At 35.4% G+C, this 26,810-nt stretch overlaps 2 protein-coding genes across 4 annotated transcripts in view; both read right to left on the bottom strand.

Moving 5' to 3' along the window:
• Positions 1–8,091: 8,091 nt before the first annotated feature.
• On the bottom strand, positions 8,092–8,662 carry LOC148801107 (protein SRC2-like). Its single transcript, XM_088900317.1, has 2 exons — positions 8,267–8,662; positions 8,092–8,163 (listed from the first exon to the last, which is right to left on the bottom strand). Exons 1-2 carry the CDS (start codon positions 8,660–8,662, stop codon positions 8,092–8,094), a joined length of 468 nt encoding a protein of 155 aa, XP_088756443.1.
• A 7,645-nt stretch (positions 8,663–16,307) lies between these two features.
• The window catches only part of LOC104594966 (uncharacterized), a 33,818-nt gene continuing 23,315 nt past the window's right edge, over positions 16,308–26,810 (bottom strand). For 2 of the 3 annotated variants that reach the window (XM_088900760.1, XM_088900758.1), the window contains 2 exons: positions 17,826–17,987; positions 16,308–17,692 (listed from right to left, as the gene is read on the bottom strand). In XM_088900760.1, the coding sequence (XP_088756886.1) occupies positions 16,823–17,692; positions 17,826–17,987 (1,032 nt within the window). In that variant the 3' untranslated portion in view covers positions 16,308–16,822. The remainder of the gene's footprint in view (positions 17,693–17,825; positions 17,988–26,810) is intronic. The other variant, XM_088900759.1, reaches the window with a different exon arrangement.

Below are 26,810 nucleotides of genomic sequence, written 5' to 3' on the forward strand. Positions count from 1 at the left end.
CAACAACCCCGGGAGCCCTGTCCTGCTAGGACACGGATCTTCGACTATAAGTAGGTACCCTCCGCTCAAGGTAAGGCATAAGACTCTCAGCTCTCAAACTCCCTCATACTCGGCCTAGCTCTCCTCTTGCTCGGCCAACCCTTCCTCTACCTTCTATTGACTTAAGCATCGGAGTATCTACCCGGGGACAGCTCCTCGAGCCTCTGACCTCTCTTTCTTGGTTACAGATCTTGAAACGCAATTCTGTCATTCCACCTTGGCTTTACCGTATTGGCAATGATAATGTGATTGCTCTCCTCAGTTCGTGCACTACCTCGGATTGAGCAGCATCAAACACTTATTTTAGAACGGGACCACACCAATAAACATTTATTTGTATTTGGGAAATACAAAAGTGGGGGAGTTGTACATTTCGACTCCATGAAACCTAGGTGGCAGTGGATGTTACATATCCAAATCCAAACGCAGCTGAATTATGTTGAATGTCATTTGGAGGGAGGCTAAGCAGCAATTGGTGGGTTTCTACCAAAGGAGATCATGTCCTAAGGTAGTAAGGTAACGATCTATAACAATAAACCAACCTGACCCGGTCATTTCATCCCTCGTAGGAGTGTCAATTGAACTGAATTTGTTTCAATCTGATCCAGTTCAATGTGAGTCTAGTCCACTCAGTATATTATATATATATATATATATATATAATAATGTAGAATGGTTTGAACTTTAACTCGACCGGTCAAACCAGTAACCTACGACCCAGAGACAAAAACGGTTTAGCCTGTTTGTCGGTTTTTAAAACATTGATAGAAACAACCTCTTTATATACACAGACTTAAGACTTAAGACTGCATACATCTATCATTCCCCAAACCCTGAATTGACAGGAGCGTCATACACTCAGAATCAATAAAGGATGCAACTCGAGTTGACCCGAGTTAACATTTTACAATGCTAAATGTATATAAGATTCTAGTCAGAGATTATTAACGTTGAAGAGGTATGTGGTGGCTACATGCATGCTCATGCTCTCTCTCAGTCTATTTGCACCGTTGTTGTTGTTGGACTTATAATGTTTGGAGTGCACTCAATGGCTTGGCTCAATTGAATATCATTGTTGACTTTATAATTATTTTATTATTTTATTTTGTGTTATTTTTTTCTTCTCCAACAAATTAAAAGGCATCCGCATGGTAATGTATTTAGCTGCTACCCATGCACTCGACCTAATTTCATGGCAATGTATTTGTCAGCAGAGGTATATCAATATATGGCAATTTAGATGATGATAATGATAGAAAATAATGTATTCAATTTTTTTTTTATAAAATTCATGTATTTTTATTTTTTATAATTAATAATTTCTATCTGATTATGTAAGCATCTCATATTGGGCTATGAAGTTTTGGGTATCATTGGAAAGTCTACCTATTTGGTTAGACTCTTCTTTTTGTAATGTTTTACCTTTTTAGCATATGCTTTTCTGTTTCTTTATCAAAAAATGTGAGATTTAAAAAGGGGGAATTGAATGAGGTGAAAATTGTAATTCAAACTACATTTTAAATTCCACAATTAAATAGAGATTGAATTCAAAAAATGGGTATTTTAGTCAAAAGAAAGTTCCACAATTTTATTCATATTTTTAATAATAGTGTAAATATAGAGTTATAGATGTGTTCATTTTTTTCTATAATTTTCTTATTTCTATATGTGTAAAAATAATACTGTTATTTACACTTATTATTTTTATTTAATATGTTAAATATATGATATTATATATGTGACCAAATGTTTTTTTGTAAAACTTATGTATTTTTTGTGTTTTTATATTTTTATTATTTAAGTATGACATTCCAGGTTGGCATATTTGACCCAAAAGTTGAACTATTGATCTCTAGCAAATAGGAAAATAATTTCAGTTTTTTTGTTAGTTTTAGATTATGTATTTCATTTTCATCATCAATAAAAATAAGTCTTGTTCATTACACTTGTTTTTTAATTTGATTAATAGAAAAATATCATAAATGTGTAGTCTTGGATCTCAAATAGGAAAATAATTTCAGTTTTTTTGTTAGTTTTAGATTATGTATTTCATTTTCATCATCAATAAAAATAATTCTTGTTCATTACACGACGAGGTGGTGGCAACAGACGCAGATATGAGATCTGAGTTCTTGGATCTCAAATCTAAGATCGATTTCTTTGCAACATCTCTGTAGTCTTCTTCTCCTCTCTCTCTCTCTCTCTCTCTCTCTCTCTCTTTGTGCTAGATCTCAGATTTGAGTTCGTGTCTCAGACTAGATCTCAGATCTGACCGCTGTCCAGGTGAAGTCGGCGGTTCAACCGCCTGGGTCAGCGGTTTTTTGACAAAGTTAATGATTTTTGACCTAAGAACCTGTTGCTTGGATGGTTTTCGGGCTGAATGGTCTAACCGTCTTAGTCAACAACGGTTTAAAAACATTGAAAGAAAGAACTTTAACAAGTCTATGTACGCCATGGGTGTACATGAACAATGACCCTGAGAAGAAGATGCCAACACATCCCGAGAGGGGTCTGATACCCAAATGGGGAACAACGATGAGGTTCGAGGTCATAGAGAGTATGCTCACAAAACCATTGGCGAGGTTCGTATCAACCGGAGCGACCTGGTTAACAACGCAAACAATAATCAATCTCCTTCCTACGACGTTTGCAAGTATAGACTCTTATCATCTCCCAAGAAACGAGGTCGTATGGCTGATTGTCTCCTTCCGTCTCGAAGAGGTTTGTTATCACAAAGTTCCTAAAAAAGTGGTGGTATTCGCCACGGGATTGGCCAAATTTGGCCTTTAACCCAAACAGACCCTTAGTCTTGCAACCAAAGAAATTAAGAACGTAGTTCAAACTTTAAAGCTTGTCACTCAACTTCCTACGTATTGGAATTGAAGACTCCTAGAGTGCCAGGACAATTGTAGAAGTCTATCAGGATGGAATTGAAGAAGACCCTTGTTGCCCCTCTTTAAGGTAAGTTCAACCGATAAATCATGAAGAAGACACTAAGGGGGCGTTCTTTTTTTGGATTTTGAGAAGGGATTTTGATTCTCATCGACCAAGAAACCCATGTCTTTTTTCAAATTTACATGGGGACTAGGGAAAGTTTATTTTCTTGGGTATATCACTTACCCAGGTAAGTGATACCCATTTCATAAGTGGGTAAATAACTTTTCCACATGGGAAAAAAGTCACTAACACTTGAATGAGACAAAAATACCCCTTTTAATAATGAATTTTTATGGCTAAAATGATTATTGCCTTATTTACTTGAGAAATAAAAGAACATGGATAAATGAACTTATCCAGGTAAGTCCTTATTAGAATACATTTACCCAAATAAGTAATTTATCAAAATTTGAATGGGCCTAATAAAGGGTGGGCTAAAGGCCAATATAGGTTATTGGATATGATGAACAAACAATAGTTGACTGAAATTTAAGTCAATTACCATATAGTATCAATGGTTTTAATTATTTGATACTGAAAAATACAATATCAAAGTGTATAAATACATTGAGCCATGATCAAGAGGATACCCTATGTTGTTGATTGATGGGTTTAATTTGGCCACATTATTTTCCCATATAGCAGAAATAGGGCAGTTGTGTCAAAGGTCCCTACTTTAACCCCTGTAGTAAAACCTTTTTCATTTATTTTTTCAAAATAGCGGTTCAATTGCACCAAAAAGCCATTCTTTTTTTATAGCCCCAAGGTTGGTTCCATTTCATCACAAATACATAACATATATCATCCCTAGGCTGTGTTTGATTGCAGTATAATTTTATTTTAACTAGTAAAAATGCATGGGAGTGTAAATGAAAAAAATGCAAATTCTGGTTTAATTTTGTTTTGGGTTGTACTTTATGTCTTAATTTATTTCATTTGTACTGCCACCAAACCAAATAAGCTAAAATTTGAAAGAAAAATAGGTCAGAATTTACACTCAAATTTGCACTGCCATAGTTTTACATCAATACAAATTGATTCACATTGCAACCAAATACAGCCTAATCATGACTAATGAAGTTAGACAAAAATCACCAAAGGGATAATTCAATTGATATGCTAGCTGATTCCTTTCAGCATAGATGTGGATTCAATTCCTGCAACCATAGACTTTGAAGAGAGAATTTAATTATTATCATTGCATATCGCCAAATATCAAAAAAAAAAAAAAAGCTTGCAAAAAACTCAGTTGTTCTAGACCACGTAATAACTAATAACTTGGTTTAACTGACAAAGCAAAATGCATTGATGCAAGTGCTGATCTCTTACAAAGTTGCAATCTCTTATTTATTTATGTATTTACCAAGCTTCTCAAGAACTGGACTTTTGAGTAAAAATGGCCTGTAGTCTCAACTCTCAATTAGGGTCAGAACCCTAATGCTCGTGCAATCACTTTTGATTATTCTTAGTGAATCAAGGAGCTGATCTTTCTTTTCTGGTTGGTGACGACATAGATGGAGTTACCACTTCAGTTTTTCCACGAAGATTGAGTTTCAAGGGGTTTGATTCAACTGCAGGAAACATGAAAACGGGATTTTCACTCTGACATCTTTATTTTGATTAACCTGATGATGTTCTAAGAACTGATGACCTTCCTTTTGATTCTCCGGAGACAACAAGGACGACCAGGATGGATTCCTGCTTCGATTTTGGAATGGAGATTAAGGGAGTGTTCAACATAATGGTTAGTTTTGTTTTTATAAACACAAAAACAATTGCCTTGTCAGCAAAAATAATACAGTTAATGTTATTGTGTGGTCCTTGATGAGTTCTTTTTCTGCTGTCGTTTGTTCTTCTACAGAACGAGTGGGTGATATGCAAGGTGTTCAACAAGAGCTCAGATGAGAAGAAAATTCAAGACTGTCATTCATTCGTTCGTTCTTTTTCTGCTATTGTTCATTTTTTTACCGTGTGCGAAACACATTATCAAAGGCAACCCGTGGAAGAAATCCATCTATGAGAAGGAGTTGTTGCCGAGAAATTAAGGTATGGATAGGACTTGTTCATGAGATAGTGTCGACCGGTTCCGTCCACAGTGAACCGAACGCTACTTTCATCCCATGGCGTGGACCGAAATGGTACCGAATAGCACCTCAGACAGTCAAAAGACATAGTAAGGCCCCATTTGGTGTGTCTTTTCGCATAGGCTGTTGGTCTTTTAGAAGTCTGGTAGCCCGCTTTTTTGTCTTTTCCCATTTGGTTGGGAAAAGATAGATCTAGTCACCAAAAGACATCATGCCAGAAAGATGCGTGAAACCCGTTTTGGGCGATTTTCGGGAAGCTCCAAATGGAGATTTTCAGTTTTTTTTTTCCAATTCATCTTCTTGTTGAAAGACGCGAGGAAAGATATACCTTAACCAAATGGTCGTCAGGCTATCAAGATCTTAATGCAAAAGCTCACTACATCTTTTAACTGTCAAAACTACCAGAAGATCTTTCAAAAAAGACTTGCCAAACGGCCCCACATGTGAGCTTTTGCATTAAGATCTTGACAACTTGATGACCATGTGGTTAAGGTGTGTCTTTTCATGCATCTTTCCTCACAAAGATGAGATGAAAAAAACCCAAAAAGCTCCATTTGAAACTTTTCAAAAATCACCCAAAATGGGCTTTGCGCATCTTTTGGTGGCTAGAAGTTCGCTTAACCAACTGGGAAAATACGAAAAGACTAGCTGCCAGGCTTCTAAAAAGCCAACAGCCTGATTGAAAAGATGTGCCAAACAAAGCCTAATACTCTCCCGTATCTTTGAATGTAAGGACTGAGGATCATGATCAAAATAAAAAATATTCCTAACAACAGTAAAACATAGAAGCTAGAATCAAAGTGGTGTTATGGATTTTTGAAACCCCTTGAGATTAAGGGTGTTCGACAACGTATGTGTTTGGAACCGTGGAAGTTTATTCACTAAACGTTTGTATTTGATTTGTTTGCAAAACCAAGAAAAATAATAATGGACTTGTTTATTGACACTTAGGCACCATATCAGCAAAACAACGAATAAACACCTATCTGTTGGGGGAAGCGCTAAAATAAAGCTTCCCCCAACGATAGGCACACAAATAAATCAAAGCTTGCTTTTGCAAGTCTCTAACTCTCTATGCGTAAAAATCCGCATAATGAGAGAAATGATGAAGTGGCGATTATATGGCATCATGTATTCAATAAGAGATGTGATATGCTCCTCACATAGGGTGCCTCACACGCACATCCTACCATGCATTGGCAACATTTCCCATACTTTTAAGTTATTATTAATGGGAGATGTTCCCAATGCACGGTGGATGTGCATTTGAGGCGCCAAGTGTGAGGAGCAGATCCTGTTCCATTCAATAAATGCTCACGATTCTAAACACAAGGAACATGGTTAGTTTTGTTTTTGAAATCATGAACAAATGTCATATCGGCAAAACTGTATTATTTTTGCTGACAAGAAAATTGTTTTTGTGTTTATAAAAACAAAACTAACCATTATGTCGAACACTCCCTTAACCTCCATTCCAAAATCGAAGCAGGAAGCCATCGGGGTTGTCCTTGTTGTCTCCGGAGAATCAAAAGGAAGGTCATCGGTTGTTAGAACATCATCAAGTTAATCAAAAGAAAGATGTCAAAGTAAAAACTGTAGAAAACCAGAGTTTTCTTCATTCCAACAAGTGTTTTTCCTCTATAAATCTCCCTGTCCTTTCCTGTAGCTTTCTAGTAACCAACTTCAGTAGATCTGTTGGTCCTCAAACCACTTGGGTATTTTCTGTCTTTAACGCAGAAGAAGTACCACTCCTCTCCCATTTTTGCTCTTCCTTTATTCAACAAAACACAAATGTTAAAGTTAAAACGTAATTCATATCCAGGAACAAACATAGGAGAGAGAGACAAAAACTGTCTCAAAAGACTTACATGGCATATCCCAAGGTTCACACTTCTTCGTGTCCACCTCTCCAATTGCTATAGCATACAAGTTGTTGTTGACCACTTCTTGGACAAGTAGTGAGTTATAAGATCTTCATCGGTGGGGTGGAATCTGAAACTAGGAGACAAATCAATCTGCTCTTCTTCCATATTAAGCCCAGAAACATTTTCCATTCCTGCTTACAATCTTTTTCTCAGAAGCCACAGAGATTTTTCCCTAGAACTTATATTGGTTTTGACCCACAAGCACTAATTCTATTTCTTAGAGAAACCCAATTTCTTGAGACCGGGATTGGTGAAGAAACTCTAAATTTCAAATGAATTCTAATCAAGCAGCCCTACTTTTTGTTATTATGCTTGCCTTACAACTAGTACGGGAATAAGTGGATTATTTGTTTGCATAAATCGTTACATGTCGTGCTTATCTTGCAAAATATTTCTCGTATCAATTGTTTAAATATTATTTTTAATATTTTTGTCAATAAAATATTAATTGTCTTACTTAATTCTTTAATTTTTATATTTTTTAATTTTTTTATCAATGAAATAGTATTTTTTAAATATTTAATATATATTTTTAATTATTTTGCTATTGTTTTATAAAAGAATTGATATTTTTTTGTTAATATTAATTCATTGATGCATTTTTTAAATATTTATCATACAAAATGCAAAATTTACATATTTATGTTAATTATGTATATCATTCATTTCATTCCATGTACATGAAATACATAGAATCAAAAAAGTGTGGTGTGGATTGATCCTGTCCACATAGTTTGTCCACAGTTTAGAACAGTTGTGGACTATGGTATGGTGTGAATTAGTCTCTGCCACAAGGTGTGGTGCACTCATCAATTTCTCATCTACACTATCGAACAACCCCTAAATTTCCACAAGATTTTTCAAAAAAGATTCGACAAATGGCCCTTAGTTACTCGAGTAAACAATCTCTCTCCCTTTAACCTCACTTACTACCGGAATAACTTGTATAGCATAAGAACACTGAAAACACTACTTGCCCATCAGATAAAATAAAAAAGAGCAGGACAATAGGGTTTTATTTTCCCACACTTATTATGGTGATAAACATAGATATTAAAGGTGGAGACAAATACAATACACTGAGAGCAAACACTTTATTGAAGGATCTATGGCCTATGATCTATCTGGAGATGGAGAGATGAGAAGTAATGATTATAAAGAGTGGATTCAACTTCAACCTGATGAGGAGGGGAAATCAAATCCAAATAAGGTTTTGAAGCCGAATTTGGCGACTCCCTTGACGAACCCCACCACTCTGTTTGGAACTCTGTGATAACAAACCTCTCCGAGACGAAAGGAGACAATCAGCCATCCTCGTCTCTTGGGAGATGACAAGAGTCTGTCCTTGTATACGTCGTAGTAAAAAGCCTGATTTTCATTTGCGTTGTTAACCAGGTCGTTCCGATTGATACGAACCTTTCCGATGGTTTTGTCTGAGACTAGAGATCGTTTGCGACGCAACTTGATGATAAGTTGGTTTCTTCTGAGCATTGTCTCTCTGACCTCGAACCCCATCGTCGTTCGCCATTCGGGATTCAGACCCCTCTCCTCATGTGTAAGCCTCTTCTTCTCAGGGTCGTCGTCCATGTACGCCATGGCGTAGACTCTGATGTCGCTTCTCCTCATGAAAACTTCTGCAGAAGCAATGGTGATTTTTACTGTCCTATAAGCCTCCATTACTTGATTAGTATTCACACACACGCACGTACAGAGAGAGAGAGAGGTGATAAGAGGTAGGAAGCCTCAAAAAGCACCTCAAAGCTGCAGACTAAGCAAGGATTGCAGTAACGGATAACAAATGATGCCTAATATAGAGAAAGAAGAAAACTGTAGAAGGATTATAATAAGGTGTAACTTGGTCAATTAAGGTTCTTGTTTTGGTGTAATTTGGGAAAAAAAATAATGAAATTAGGCCGAGTGCATGGTTAGCAGCTAATTACATTGGCCTTTTAATTTGTTGGCCAGAGAAGAAAATAAAATAAAACAAAACAAAAAATAGAATATATATATATATAGTGAATAATGGAAAGGAATAATAAAAATAATGAGTATTTTTTTATTAATTTATATTAATGAGTTTTGTCTTACATTATTTAACAAAAATAAAAAATAATTTAACACTAGGAATAACTCTAAATAGAATGGATTAGCAAAACTGGATTCTTGCAACCAATCCCATATAATTGGGATAAAGAATGGATGATGATGATAAATTTTACATAATTTATGTCAACATGAACTAATGAAAAATTATATATAAATTATTGTACGTCGATAATAATATATTTCAATTGGACCAAGTCAATTTGAGTCCAGTCCAAACATTATAATTGGGTTATGTTTAGTCAGTCCAACAATAAAAAACAGTGCAAAATACACTGAGACTGAGAGCATGGGCATCCAGCCACACATTGAAAACATCTCCCAATGAATTTAAGTGTGGTAATCAATCTTTTATGTATCTCTTACTCAGTCAATGACTCCCTCAAACTCTCCTCCCTCGATACTTCACATATACCTAAAGCTTTGAGTGTGAAGGCCTGAGCCGAAGCATTGTAAACCGCTAACTCGGGTCAATCGGCCGAGTTGTACCCCTACCGACAATGTAACCATCTTGACATCAACATTGGCCAACCTTCTACCTCTTTGTACCTGTGGTGAGAATCCATTCTTTCATGACCTGAGGGCATGAGGCTCCTACCAATGCAGGGCTTGGGGAGGGAGAGATGTACCAGTTTTGCCACGATCTGTACATATAAAGAGTCTGTTACCAAGATTTGAACCCCGATAAGAGGGTTAAGCATTTATTAGAAAATGCAGAAAAGGTTTAAATAATTTATAACAAACAAAAACAAAAACAAAAAGAAGAAGAGAAGATGATTTGTTAATAAAAAAATATATGCTGCCATAAAGATATGGTACCGAAAAAACTTTGTCCATCCGCACGTTAGGTAAGAAGTTAATGTACTTTTCATCGTTTTTGCTTATTTAGACTGAAATTATCCATTATCTTATTATCTTTGTCAAAATAATTAAAAATAGAAAACAATGAAAAATAAAAACATAAATGAGTCCTAATTCCCAATACGTTTAAGTTTTCCTTTTTTTATTGGTTTTATTTTTAATTATTTTGACAAAGACAATAAAATAATGGATAATTTTGACATTAACTAGGACATATGTCACATAGTCATTGTTCTTACCTAGCGTGCCTACTACATCTAGACCCATTATAGAATGGTACATTAGGACCTGTAACTTTGATTTATTAAGCCTTGACCGACCTCTTTATAATGAACCGTTTCTCATTTTGAACACAGATTTGCAAATATATGCAAGAAGAGACTAGGGCTATCAACGGGTTGGGTCTGGGATGGGACGAGATTGTATGGTTCCAGTCCCAAACCAATTATTTATTGGGACAAAATTACAGACCTGGAACTGTCCTGATTAATAGTCGGGTTTACCGGGTCTAGACCCATTAGACCTGACGACACTGAAAACTATACTTGTTTATGTTTATTAAACGATAACTTAAAATTTCAAATTTGAGAATATAACCTGGACAAAGTGATAGTAAAATACTAAATTATTTATATGTTAATAAATTGAACATTTTTAACAATATTATTTATATAGATATAACAAAATAATTGATTCCATTTTTGAATTAATTTTAAACAAACAAAAATCAGAACTGACCCAATTATTAACTGGAACAAAATCATAAAACCAATACTGACATATCTATCAAAGTGAGCTGAACTTACCTAGTATATATTGTGAGTAGACCTGTTTATGGGCTGGATAGCCCGATTGGCTGGGACTCTGGCTTAGACTTCGAGCTTTATATGAGAGCCGGGTTCAGGCTCGAACTTAAAAGTATTCTGTTGATACATATACAAAACCTGGCTCGGCCCATAAAAAAGTCTAATTGTGAGCACAGATTTTCTAAACACGAAACTCTGTGAGGAATAAATCCCAATTCCTGTTGGATACGACTGTGGTACAAGACAGACTGTGCGAACAGGATCATTAATACAACGAACAAGCCAATGAAATGGTCTCATGCTTCTGCTCTCCATCTCCAATTTAGCATTAAGTGCCCGCATTAATTGTTTATTACAAATATAATATATAATAACTAAATATACAATTGCCCTGATTTCTTTGAACCCTTCCCCCAAGGATTAAATGAGTGATGGAAACAGCCATCTACTCGACTTGACACCTTTTTTAACTTGCTCACCAGAAACATGACATATCCTTGGTGAAGTAAGATTTTCATTCAGTGGAATGCCAAGTTGTTCAAGTATGTCCAAATAATATGTTGTTTGGTGCTGTAGTCAATTATTTAATAAACGTTTTATATTGGATTTATCTTGAAAAATAGGAAAGTGGTTGATAAATATTTATTTAGTATTATTTGACAGTTGTCATTAGGTGTCACATAAGCTGAATAGTGGTATTGGGGAAAACATTAAAAATAGTGTTTCTTTCAATGGTTGACTCTTACACAAATAAAAACGGGAAATTGTCTAAAACTTACCATGAGTTTTTTTTAGCATTTCTCTTAAACTCACCACAACTTTTCAAAATGTCTAAAACTCACCATGTCACTAGCTTTATGTTAAACAGACTAACGGGTGTTAATATATTACCATTTTAACCTTCATAGAAAAATATAAAACGTATACAAAATAAATTAATGGGTATTAATATATTACCATTTTAATATTTAGACATAAAAAAAGGAAAAGGTTCAAAAAAATATTTTCAAATATAAAATACATAAAAACATAGAAATAAAAAAAATAAAAAATTATAAAAATTGAAAATAAAATAAAAAAATATTTTCAAATTATAGAAACTATAGAAATTGAAAAACAATATCAGAAAATAAAAATTATAGAAAAAGCACCAAAAATTATAGAAAAACACAAAAATTGCAAATAAATATAAAAAAAAATACAGAAAAAATTATAGATTGTAGAAAATAGAAAAATGTAAAAAAACATAAATTATAAAAAACATTGCAAATTAGAACAAAACACTAAAAATGCAAAAAAAAAACAAGAAAATTGAAAACTGAAAAAGACTATTTTTCCTCTAACTCACCATTCAAGGGTAATTTGGTCATGAAAATTGTTATTTATGCTGACATGGACACCTTTGTTAAGAAGCATTAACGGTGCACTAATGGAATGTGAGTTTTGGAAAATAAAAACTTACTGACATGGTGAGTTTTAGACATTTTGAAAAGTTGTGAGTTTAAGAGAAATGTTGAAAACTCATTGTTAGTTTTAGACAATTTGCCAATAAAAAAAAATGTTTATTTAATAAGCAATCATACTAAATAGTATTTTGAAATAAATGCCTATGTGGCAATGATTGAACAACCTTGCTACCATGCAAGGACTGTGAGATATTCCCATGCTTGATTTCAAGAGCTGTGAGGACAGTGTAAGGATGAAATCCGAATTCTAGACAATACACCCGCCCTATAGACTAAATAAAATTCAAAGGGAAAAAAAAAATGCCCCTTCACTTGAGGGTTGTTGGCCTGCTTATGTTTCATTATTAATGACTTGAGCCTTAGATTTAGTGTTATTTAATACAGTTTTAGGATTCATATAAATTTCCTTAGTATATCTATGCAATACCATTTCACTGCACCCATGTGTCTCCTTATTGCAAGATTTTAAAAACCAACCTCGAAACCGCTTTGACCACCACCTATTTATGGGTCAATGATTCGATCGTCTAAGTCGAGACATATATAACTCTTTTATGAGAAAAGCTGAGAGAAGTAGGTGGTTGCTGGTTGAGAAAGAAAAAAGAAAGAGAGGAAGGAGAAAGGAGAAGGTGACGGTCACAAGCAATGGTGATGATGACGGGGAGGAGATGGCAACATTTTCCCCAGCCCCTTAACCACAAACCGTAGCTTCGGTTGAACAGTTTAACAATTCAACCATCTGGGTTAGTGATTTTCTAACCATTTCAAAACTGTTTTCAGTCCAAACAGTTTGGCCATCCAAGTCAGCGACAGTTCTATCTTACTGCATCCCAATAGGTATCTTAATATTATGCGCTAGAATTTGAAACTTAGCTATGTAATGGGGGCCCATAAGATGAGACAAGGTTCATAACTTGCCTTGATACATATTAGGCTGTATCGACCGATACATATCGTATCGTGAGCATTCTGATACACCCCTATAGGGGGTGTTTCATGGTATAACCTAGTGCAGGGGGTAGACGAGTCTTAAACCGACCCCTCTGAATCAGATTGAAAAAAAATAAAATAAAATAAAATAAACTAAAAAAGGGATGTGAGCCTCGATACAGTCTGATACGCCCCTATCAGAACCTTGCATGCAAAAATTCATGTAGCAACCATGCAATTATTCATTTTAACAATAGTTTTTTTATGGTTAAAATAATCATTGTTTTATTTAACTAGATGATTAACCCCTTCAAACTTCAATCCATCAAACCGTCATCTATCCGGGTCATGGAAGGATCATTGAATCATCAAGGGGCTTTTCAAGAGGGTGGGTTTTGTTCTTAAAAACAATAGCAACCGTTACATCAACAAAAACATGGTACGCACGAAGCTCATTTGGACTATTTTCGGGAAACTCTAAATAGAACAACAGATATAGTACATTCATTAACAACCACTTAATCATCAAACATGGCTTTAACTACTATGTACTCATTTTCTTTCAATTACAACTAACAAGGCAAGCTTATTATAATCTGAAAATAAAAAATGAATGGTCATAAAAAGGATTACCGTTGACCCAAACGCAATGAAACCCGATTCAGGGTTTCACTGAACGATGCAAGTTGCAAAAAGTAAAATGCAAATCAAATGAGGAGAAAGAAACAAACCTTGATCACAAAAAATGACAAGGGTTTCACTGGGTCTCGTGTCGAGTTTGTCATGGGGCTTCGGCAAGGTCATTTCTCGGGAATTCCCAATTCCGATTCAGTTATCATAAACCATCTTCCCACTGTGATCACAGCCATTTGCAGTTGTGATATCTTCCATAGTTCTATTGAATTCCCAAATCCTGATGGCTTTTCCATCTTCATTTTATTTACTTTTTTTTTTATACTTTCATATACCTAACTATACGAAGACTCGTATTATTTTTAAGTTAGATTCTCTTCCATTAACATCCTAGTTCATTCAAAATTTTCAAAATAGTTTTTCTTATCTTTTACCAAGACTTTTTCACTTTCATCATTAATGCACTTAACATGGTTTTATATTTGTTCACAATAGTTTTTCATCTTTCCTTTTTTTTCCTCTTCAATGCCTAGCTTATGATAAAGCTCATCATAAGCCATAAATTTAACTTCATTCACTTTATTTTTAACTTCCTTTCTTCTTTTTTTTATATTTTCCACAGTTTTTGTCTATAAAATTTTTATAGTACCCTCATTACCAATGAGCATTTTCCATTCAATCAACTATTTATAAGGGTTTATTTGGTTCACAGTTGGAACTGGAATTGAAATCAAAATCCTTCATAATTGGAATTGGAATCGAAATGATCTATTCCCCTCATTTATTTGGTCCAGATCAGAATCGAAATCAGAATTCGAATTGGCTAAAATGGATTCTCATTACCAAAGGAGGGGAAGGGAATGACCATTCCCTCAAAAGGGAGAATGCCATTATAGCAGAAATGGGAATTAGATCCCAAATCCACGCAACAAAATGGTTGGAATCAGATTGAACCCCTTTTTTTTAAGCCCAAAGTCATTCAATCAAACATCTCATTTACATCATTTTCCAAAGTATGAATACGAAATGTGGACCGGGTGCATATGGAATTACAATTCAATGCAAATTTGGTTACCCATGACTAGCCCAACCATAGGATCTAGAATATGTAACTAAGTAACCAAGAAGGTATCAACTTACTATGAGCATATAGACGCTAGATCCATGGAGGTTGAGAAAATAAGAGTTTTTTTGGTAAATAAACATTTCATTGATGAAAAAACAAACAAAACAAGACCTCTCAGCAAACACAAACACCGCAATACAAACTAAATAAAATTTGAAGGAAAAAAAAATCACTCAAGGGTTCTGTCAAAACAAAGGACCATCTAGTGAGAACCAATATCATAACAAGGGCAAAGGGTTGTTGGCCTATTTATGTTTCATTTTAATGAATTGAGCTTTAAACTTAGTGTTATTTAATACAATTTTAGGATTAATTTAAATTTTCTTAGTATATCTATGTAATATCATATGTATGATGGAACCATGCTAGATGCCTAGGCAAAATTTCAAAAATTTTCCAACCCTTACTAGAACAGATTTTTCGATAAATTTGAAAACTGAATTTTCTGAATCAATCTTGCATTGAATCGAACCTGATTTGAAACCAAACAAAGAAAGAGATCTATACCTGGTACGAATACCACAAACACAGATCCCAATGTGGAATTTCACGCCCAAATCAGTCCTAAAACCAGCCTTTACTGAAAATGACATAATGTATTGGTGAAGTTGATTCAACAACATAGTTTTTAGCAAAACTGCAACCCAACTGCTTGGATCAAATTAGGGAAGGTGAGCCTAAAATTCCTCTGAATTTTCTTACAAAAAAAAAAACTAATTTTTATCAGTCCTTGAAAGCTTAGGTTGTAATAGGGTTTATTGGAAAGCAAAAGAGAACAACAGAGACCAATAGAGAGTGGTGTTCTAGTCTGGTTCACCATCTTCTTCTTTTATCTCCTTATGGAACGCTCTCCTAATCAAAATAGGAGATTATCCAAATCTAATTTGGATCTGAACTCTTTTAAGAGATAAGCCTTATCCTCATAAAAGGATAGGTACTCAATACCCATTTCCAAACCCAGATTGTCATGTAACAACATACTTGATCTAATTATGGGCCATAAGCCCATTTACTTCAAAGGCTCACGATCCAAGATGTTGCATAGCCAACTTAAACCTGATTTATATGGTGTAGAACACCACAATGTCCTCACATAAGTCCACATGTGTTTGGCCCAACCTCTGGAAAAATTAGAAGGTAAACTTCAAAAAATGAAAAAAAAAAATCGTGAAAATAAGTAAATAAATCAGCAACAAATTATAATACATGTATATCTATGCGTGTAATGCTTACACACATGTATATATTATTAATCTAATACCTATCTCTGTAATATCATCATATTGTCATGTTCAAATTTGTGGATTTAGCAAATTTGCAGGTTTAGAGTATTTTCATATTATATAGAGTCGCTTTGGGTCTTAATCAGTTTGGAACAACAGGTCCAATCATAATCGAGACATAATTTTTAAGCTCAGATCCAACCCAACTACAATCGGGACAAATGTTGCAAACCGAGACCCCATTAAATTGGATCAACTCGGTTCAGTTCTGTTGGGTCCAAACGATCCTTAGACAGCCCTTCAACAAAAGATTACATTAAATCAGCTGAAGTGCTGATCGTATCAAATATAAAGTAGTAAAGTCAGCATTCATTTACACATCCAAATTGGAGAAAATGGGCTTAATAAGTTTGCAAAACTGGCATTTCATCTCCATGGCCACTGCAATATATCTACCAAAAAAACCCATAACATCACAATAAACAAGTGGTGAAAAGCTCTTTCTGCTATTACTACATATCAGACATGGATGGTCCTAGTCTGCTTTGTTCCTTTTGTCAAGGAAAAAGTATCAGGATAGGTGCCATCACATATGATAATGATTGTCTTATCTTTGATCTTCTGGCAAAATGCACTGCATCTTCCAATAAAAGCAACTTCAATCGATGCCATGCAGTATCCATCTTCCATCAAGTTCTCTTCATTTCCATTGATCCAAAAAAAAAGTTCTCTTCATTTTCTGGCATGGCCTCCTGATCTACTGGCATTTCTAGCAAGCCATTATTATCATCAGGCATGCTGTACTCATTTTTTAACAAGTCCACTTCATTTTCTGGCATGGCTTCCATATATCCTGGTATTTGCACTTCATCTTCTAGCAAGCCATTAACATTATCTGGCATGTTGTATTCCTCTTCTAACAAGACCTCTTCATTTTCTGGCATATCATCCTGATCTCCTGGCATTTCCACTTCATCTTCTAGAAAGCCATTATCATCATCAGGCATGTTGTACTCATCTTCAAACCAGTCCTCTTCATTTTCTAGCATGTCCACTTCATCTTCTAACAAGTAATCATTATCTGGCTTGCCATCTTCATCTTCTAACCGGTCCTCTTCATATTGCGACGCTAACACTGTATCATCTGGACGTCTCATACGCATTCTAGCCCATTCAACAAATTTTAGTGGTCGTTTCCTCCGGGTAAATAAGAATGGCTCCCATGTACCCTCACGAGATAATACACTGGCCTGATCATAATGAACTCCACGTTCTAAAATTTTGAAATCAACCAAAGTTGTTCTTGAGGCTCTTGGAAAAGTAATTAGCATTCGGGATATCTCCATTTGCTTCCCTAGATCTTCAGATAAATTAGGAGTAGCAACAACTGTTATCTGCTTCAGGACCTCTGCATTTTTGAGGAAAAACTTCACAAGCTCAAGTTCATTATCCCTTCCTTCAAAGCACTTGATTTCAACAGTCTTCAGATGATCTAAAGGACAGAGCAAGTCCAAACTATTTGATTCCCAACGTTCTTGGTCATCATACACATGCAGACACTGAGGTCATTGCCTGATTTTAGTTAGAAACTCCATATGCTGCTTAAATTAAGTAAATTTAAATAAGTAAAATGTGGCCTTTCACCATAAGTAAATAAATAAATGTGGTTACTTATTCAGGCATTTTACTTACATGATCAATTTTTATCTGAAGATATTCAAGTTTAGGAGACCTCTGAAAAAGGAAGGTGACAGCCATAAGATGGATTTTGCAGTAACCAGTAGTCAATATCAAACGTTTAAGATTATTAAATGTAGGCAAATGATCAAACAAGTCATGCACCCTGGAGATAATCTGCATGGTAAATAGTCATACAAAATATTCAAATAAAAACAACAGATAATAAAAAAGATGTCAATAAACTTTTCACAACAAATCACTTATTGGAGTATGATAGATTTTCAACAACAAATCAGATAAAATAGAGACATGCAGGGTAGAAACGCTAGGAGAAGAAAAGAAGCCATACCTCAATGCTGGAATCTGATAACTTCAGAACCTCAACCATAAAAAGTTGTCTAAGGAATTTATTTGCAAGGTAACCATGGACACTGTTAACTGTGTTCTGCCCAAAATTGGCTTGCAACTTAATACATGCATCAATCAGATTTGGGGTATTCTCTACTAAATAATCTTGGGCAGTATAACAATCATACTTGATTGATACAAGACTTGGGGTAGAAACCTTGATCTTAGAATGTATTAAACCATTATGGCCCCCACAAATTGATAGACTCTTTAGCTTCGGAGCAGAAATATGCAAGAACCCAGACGTCATAATGTCACAACACATCATTACCAAACTTTCAAGGGCTGGACAGTTGGAAAAGAATTCATCTGCTGACTTTCCATCCAAAAATATAACCGACATAAGATTCACGATCTTAAGACCAGGAAGAAAAATTGAAGTTGGAAGGTAGAGAACAGAGTCATCCAAATGCAGTGTCAACACTTCTAGTGATTCACATGTAAAAAGGCAGCAGGGAAGCGTGAATTCTACCGTAGGAGAGATGAAGAGACTAAGTTCTTTAACTTCACGATTTATTGCAGCCCGGATCCATGTATCAACACGGGATGCATCACAGTCACCACATGGAAGACGGACTCTATATAAATTAAGCGAACTGTGGAGAACAAGCACCTTATCCACAAAATCCATATATTTACATTTTAAATCTTCATTGATTCCATCATCACTAAGCAGATCATCATCAAAATCCAGAATGGAAACATAATACCACAAGTGTTGCCATCTCCTTGACAAAATGCTAGTCCTTACAGCATATCTAGCAGGAAGAAAGGAGAGAATGTGATGAAGAATTGATTCAGGCAGATCACTTATTCTGTCGCATCCCTCACCTACGTTCCCCATATCAGAGAGCCTCTTCTTTTCAACTTGTAACTCATCTTGTTCACCAAATTCCATGACCTCGTTAATAATTCTAGAAGATGAAAATGCCCAAAGGATTTCCTGGTTATAGTTGAAAGGAGGTGAGTAGATATGCTTCTCCTCGAGGAAACAAAATCAGTGCTTGTACAAGGAAAAAAAGAATAGAAAAAATTGTCTAATCCATTAGAAAAGTCAAATAAACAACATTAACAGTTCAGTATTTACATGTCTGAACTCAATATTTTTTTTTTTGTATGAAAGCTTAAAATACGCTTCACCCTACCCATAATACTAGCATCTGACTTACTGTTTTCTTTGCATTGTTTCTTGTAAAGTTAAATTTGGATTTCATGTAATTAAAATTTTTGTTCATTTAGAATAGATTCTATTAATGATCAAAATTCCCAAGAATAGATAAAATGCATACAGAAACTCAGAAAGCACACTAGCAAATTCACAACAAGGAGTAAAAAACAAGAAATTAAATACTATTCAAACATTTAATCCACTCTCCTACTTAAACTGTAAGCAAATGGACCAGCCTACCTTATGAACCATCTCACTGAGATGTTCCATGCAAAAACCAAAGTAGAGCTTCTATACTGTAGTTGTACATTGACTACATACCCAAAGAACCATTGCTCATACATCCAAACACCTCACCGTAATGAAACACGACTACTCTGATAGCAAACTTATTTACAATAGGTTCACTCAAGATAGGCTTCCAGAGCTAGGAACTAAGTTTAAACGTGCAAGAATGAAATTAAGCCGAATACATAGGTTGGATTGGGATTAACCGCAAGAACTGCAAGTTTATCTGTAGGGGTGTCAACGGTATTCGAAAATTTGATTTCGAATTCGATATTCGACATAATCGAATCGAATTCGGATAATTCGAGTATCTAACCGGTCAAATTCGGATGTCCTATTCTTACCGAATAGTTAATAGGATTCGAATTCAGATATGATCTGATTCGATTCGATAAATATTTCAATTTGACCGATTATTAATTATCTAAAATGGTTAATTCATCTAATTCAAATCGAATCGAATATTCGAATATTTAATCGGATTCGAATGCGGATATTAATTTTCAATATCCATCAGATATTGAATCAAATTCGGATATCGGGTTTTCTAATCGGATTTGAAATTTGGTATTGCATGGTCCAATTCGGATTCTCCGGAGACAACAAGGACAACCAGGATGGATTCCTGCTTCGATTTTGGAAAGGAGATTAAGGGAGTGTTCAACATAATGGTTAGTTTTGTTTTTATAAACACAAAAGCAATTGCTTTGTCAGCAAAAATAATACAGTTTTACCGACAAGGCATTTGTTCATGTTTTCAAAAACAAAATTAACCACGTTACATGTGTTTGAAATCGTGGGTGTTTATTGAATATACGCTGCCACATAGGCGTCACTTCAGCATTTCTCTCATTATGTGAATTCATACTCGTAGAGACTTGCAAAAGCAGGCATTGATTTATGTGCGCACCTACCGTTGGGGGAAGCTTTATTTTAGCGCTTCCCCCAATAGGTAGGTGTTTACTTATACATTGTCTTACTGATGTGGTGACCAATGGTACCTAAGTGTCAATAAACAAGTTCATTATTGTTTTTCTCGGTTTTACAAACAAATCAAATACAAATGTTTAGTGAATAAATGCCTGCGGTTCCAAACACATACGTTGTCGAACACCTAAATCTCAAGGGGTTTCAGAAATCCATAACACCGCTTTGGTTCCAACTTTTAAGTTTTTATGCTGTTAGGAATATTTTTTATTTTGACCATGATCTTCAGTCCTTACATTCATTTGCCATTATATTGGATCCAAAGATACAGGAGAGCATTAGGCCCCGTTTGGCACGTCTTTTCGACCAGGCTATCACCTTTTAGAAGCTCGACAGCTTGTCTTTTCGTAGTTTTCCATTTGGTTAGGAAAAGATCTATCCTTCAAAAGATGTCTCGCCAAAAAGATGCACGAAACCCGTTTTGGGCAATTTTCGGGAAGTTTCAAATGGAGCTTTTTGGGTGTTTTTTTCAACTCGTCTTTGTATGGAATGACGCACGAAAAGACACACCTTAACCACATTGTCTTCAAGCTGTCAAGATCTTAATGCAGAAACTCGCATACAAGGTCGTATTTTTTGAAGGATCTTCTAGTAGCTTTGGTAGTCAAAAGATGTAATGAGCTTTTGCATTAAGATCTTGATAGCCTGACAACTGTTTAGTTATGGCATATTTTTCCTCGTGTCTTCTTGAAAATTGCCTAAAACGGCCTTTACTTATCCTTTTGGCAATTAGATCATTTCCCAACAAAATGGAAAAAAAATAAAAAATGCAGGCCGCGGTGTTTCTAAAAATTACACCCTGTGCAAAAACACACATCAAATAGGGCTGTACTGCTTTTTAACTGTCAGAGCTTTCAAAAGATTTTTCAAAAAAATTTGCCAAATGGCCGCTTAGTTACTCGAGTAACCGATACGCTCTTGCAGGGTGGATAAATAATTTATGGCCGTTCTAGTAACAATCTCTCTCCCTTTTGCCTCACGAATTACCGGAATAACTTGTACATCACAAGAACACTGAAACTTCACTTAGCGGGAGATGGAGAGATGATCTACACACTGAAACTTCACTGAAACAATAAGGTTTCTACAAGCTTGCATACAAAAAAAAAAAAAAAAAAAAAAAAAAAAAACAGAGAGCACACTTTATTGAAGGATCTATGGCCTATGATCTATCTGGAGAGGGAGAGATGAGAAGTAATGATTATAAAGAGTGGATTGATCAACCTGATGAGGAGACTCCCAAAAAGGTTTCAAGCCGAATTTGGTGATTCCCTTGGCGAACCTCACCACTTTGTTTGGAACTTTGTGATAACAAACCTCTTCGAGACGAAAGGAGACGATCAGCTGTCCTCGTCTCTTGGGAGATGATAAGATTCTGTACTTGCAAACGTCGTAGGAAGGAGACTGATTATCGTTTGCGTTGTTAACCAGGTCGTTCCGGTTGATACGGACCTCTCCGATGGTTTTGTCTGAGACTATAGGTCGTTTGCGACTTAGCTTGATGATAAGTTGTTTTTTTGTGAGCATTTTCTCTCTGACCTCGAACCCCATCGTCGTTCCCCATCTGGGTTTCAGACCCCACTCGGAATGTGTAATCTTCTTCCTCTTAAAGTCGTCGTCCATGTACGCCATGGCGTAGATTCTCATGTCGCTTCTCTTCATGAAAACTTCTGCAGAAATTATGGTGATTTTTACGGTCCTATAGGCCTCCATTACTAATATTCACACACACACACGCACAGAGAGATATCGGTGATAACAGCTACGAAGAAGCCTCAAAACTGCAGAGTAAGCAAGGATTGCAGTAACGGATAATAAATGATGCCTAATTTGGGGAAAAAAATAATGAAATTAGACCGAGTCCATGGTTAGCAGCTAATTACATTGCCACGCGGATGGCCTTTTAATTTATAAAATTATAATGGAATGGAATAATAAAAATAATGAGTATATTTTTTTATTTTTATTAATTTATATTAATGGGTTTTGTCTTACATTATTTAATAAAAATGAAAAGTAATTTAACACTGGGTATAGCTTTAAATAGATTGGATTAATAAAACAGGATTCGTACAACCAATCCCATATAATTGGGATAAAATTATGGATAATGATGATGATGCAAGATAAATCTTACATAATTTGTCTCACTAAAAACTAATAAAAAATTATATATATATATATATATATTGTAAGTCATTAATAATATATTTCAATTGGGCCAAGTAAAAATTCTGATTTATTTTTTATTTTAAATTTTAGCTTATTTTGTTTAGTTGCAGTACAAATGAATAAATTAAGACATGAAATAAAATAAAGTAAAACACAAAACAAAATTTAATGAGTATTTACATTTTTTTTCATTTATATTTTAATGCATTTATTCTAGTGCAAATAAAATTACACTACAACCAAACATAGCCTTAGTTTCCGGTGATGCATGTACCCACTCCCATTATTTGGAATTCAAACATTCCTGAGATTATTGTCCAAGCATTAATATTAAGCGGTTAGGCGCCAATAAAGACGTAGAATTTGGCAGTCTTATGAGCATTTTTTGACACGTCATATCTATGGACCATGGGTTGAGCCCTGGCTCTATTCAGGGTAGATCCTGGGTGAACCTGGACAAACCTCTTCCGGCCGGTAACATATATTTTTCTATTAACAAAAATAAATCATCTTTTCTATTGGATAAGTAATTTAAAGTAAACCTTCCCTGTGTTGCCTAACAAATGCTTAAATTTAAGCATTATAAATGGAGTAGCCAATTAGGTGTTATTTATTAAAATTCATGGGTGGGTTTTGATTGGTCAAAACTCTCTCATGCCTTATCTTAAATGGGTTTGATTATGATATGTGAAACTAGTCAAATGGAATTATAAATGGAGTAGCCAATTAGGTGTTATTTATCAAAATTCATGGGTGGGTTTTGTTTGGTCAAAACTCTCCCATGCCTTATCTTTCTCTGCATCATAGATTTTCCCTAAATTTAAGCTTCCTATTAACTTTAACTTTCTCAAAAGACTCCTTTGGCATTTGGTTGTAATCATAAAAATACACCCCTACCCTTTCATTATGCCCCCATTATGTTTTTAAGACAGAAAAAGGAGGGTGGGCCATAGTGCAAAGGCTGGATTGTCCAATTGTAACTTGGGTGATCAGAGTTCAAATCATAGAAACCAATGTTTTCAATTCATCATTGACTTGGCTGGTCAAAACATTTGAACCATCACCCGTTTAAGATTTCGGGTCAAGCTCAGTCAAGACCTGTTAGACGGTCAAAAATCATTGACTTGGTCAAGAACCATTCAACCTAACTGGTTCAATTGTTGATCCATTTGACCCAGTCACCAGGTCGAGGGTTGCAAACTCAATGTATGCAAAATTTCGGAGGCCATAACTTTGCACTCTGATATCTGCTTGGGGTGATTTGTTTTTTGATTTTGGGTAATTTTTCAAGATCTATGCGCCCCAAGGTGCCTCTGCTATTTTTGCAAAAAAAACCCTTTTATGGCCCCAAATTGCAATTTTTAATATTTTTTATAAATAAAAAATAAAAAACCGGGATAAAAAAATTATAAAAATACATACACACACACACACACACACACACATATATATATACTTAATACATATATATGATGACATAGCATGGTTTGAACCATTCAACTCGGCCAATTGAACCAATGACCCACGATCCAGAGCCAAAAATGGTTTAACCTTCGGGTCAGTTTTAAAACATTGATATAAACAACCTCTTTGTATGTATAGAGGTAAGACTGCGTACATTCTCCGGAGACAAGGACGACCAGGATGGATTCCTGCTTCGATTTTGGAATGGAGATTAAGGGAGTGTTCAACATAATGGTTAAGGGAGTGTAAGCAAAAATAATACAGTTTTACCGACATGGCATTTGTTCATGTTTTTAAAAATAAAATTAACCATGTTCCATGTGTTTGAAATCGTGGGTGTTTATTAAATACACGTTGCCATTTAGGCGTCACTTCAGCATTTTTCCCATTATGTGAGTTCGTACTTATAGAGACTTGCAAAAGCAGGCATTGATTTCTATGTGCGCCTACCGTTGGGGAAAACTTTATTGTAACGCTTCCCCCAATAGGTAGGTGCTTGCTTATTCATTGTTTTCCTGATGTGATGCCTAATGGTGCCTAAGTGTCAATAAACAAGTTCATTATTGTTCTTCTCAGTTTTACAAATAAATCAAATACAAACGTTTAGTGAATAAATGCCCACGATTTCAAATACATACGTTGTCGAACACCCTGAATCTCAAGGGGTTTTAGAAATCCATAACACCGCTTTGGTTCCAACTTCTAAGTTTTTATGCTGTTAGGAATATATTTTATTTTGACCATGATCTTCAGTCCTTACATTCATTTGCCATTATATTGGGTCCAAAGATACAGGAGAGTATTAGGCCCCATTTGGCACGTCTTTTCAATCAGGCTATTAGCTTTTAGAACCCCAACAACTTGTTTTTTCTTAGTTTTCCATTTGATTAGGAAAAAATCTAGTCGCCAAAAGATGTCTCGCCAAAAAGATGCATGAAACCCGTTTTGGGTAATTTTCGGGAAGTTTCAAATGGAGCTTTTTGGGTGTTTTTTTCAACTCGTCTTTGTATGGAAAGATGCACGAAAAGACACACCTTAACCACATGGTCTTCAAACAGTCAAGATCTTAATACAAAAGCTTGCATACAACTAATAACTTGCACAATGCAAAAATTACATCTTTAATATTAATTTATTGATGCATTTTTTTTTAATATTTATCATACAAAATGCAAAAATTACATCTTTATGATTAATTGTGTATATCATTCATTCCATGTACATGAAATACATGGAATCAAAAAAGTGTGGTGTGGACCAGTCAATACCATACTACAGAACACCACTATGGGTGTGGACTGGTCTTGTCCACACAGTTTGCCCACAGTTTAAAATAGTTGTGGACTATTGTGTGGTGAAGATTGGTGGTGCACCCACCAATTTCGCATCCACACTATAGAACAACTCCAGAATTTCCACAAAATTTTTCAAAAAAGATTCGACAAATGGCCCTTAATAACTCGAGTAAACAATCTCTCTCCCTTTAGCCTCACTTACTACCGGAATAACTTGTATAGCATAAGAACACTGAAACCTCACTTAGGTAAGGGAGATTTTATATGGGAAACACTACTTGCCCATCAGATATTAAAGGGACAATAGGGTTTTATTTTCCCACACTTATTATGGTGATAAATATAGATATTAAAGGTCGAGACAAATACACAAAATGGAATGGTCTACATCAGTTGCACTTGCACACACACACAAAAAAAAAAAAAAAACAAAAAACAAAAAACCAAAAAAACACTGAGAGCACACACTTTATTGAAGGATCTATGGTCTATGATCCATCTGGAGATGGAGAGATGAGAAGTAATGATTATAAAGAGTGGATTCAACTTTCAACCTGACGAGGAGGGGAAACCAAATCCAAAAACGGTTTTGAAGCCGAATTTGGCGACTCCCTTGAAGAACTGCATCACTTTGTTTGGAACTTTGCGATAACAAACCTCTTCGAGACGAAAGGAGACAATCAGCCGTCCTCGTCTCTCGGGAGATGACAAGAGTCTGTCCTTGTATACGTTGTAGTACAAAGCCTGATTTAGTTCTCCGTGGTTAACCAGGTCGTTCCGGCTGATACGAACCTTTCCGATGGTTTTGTCTGAGACTAGAGATCGTTTGCGACGCAGCTTGATGATAAGTCGGTTTCTTCTGAGCATTTTCTCTCTGACCTCGAACCTCATCGTCGTTCCCCATTTGGGATTCAGACCCCTCTCCTCACCAGTAAGCTTCTTCTCCCCAGGGTCGTCGTCCATGTACGTCTCGGCGTAGACTCTGATGTCGCTTCTCGCCATGAAAATTTCTGCAGAAACAATGGTGATGTTTACTGTCCTATAACGCTCCATTACTTGATTAGAGGTAGGAAGCCTCAAAAAGCACCACAAAGCTGCAGACTAAGAAAGGATTGCAGTAACGGATAACAAATGATGCCTAATATAGAGAAAGAAGAAAACTGTAGAACTTGGTCAATTAAGGTTCTTGTTTTGGTGTAATTCGGGAAAAAAATA

Source organism: Nelumbo nucifera, chromosome 3 (assembly GCF_055504915.1).
Source record: "Nelumbo nucifera cultivar China Antique chromosome 3, China Antique-T2T, whole genome shotgun sequence".
Lineage (NCBI taxonomy): Eukaryota > Viridiplantae > Streptophyta > Magnoliopsida > Proteales > Nelumbonaceae > Nelumbo > Nelumbo nucifera.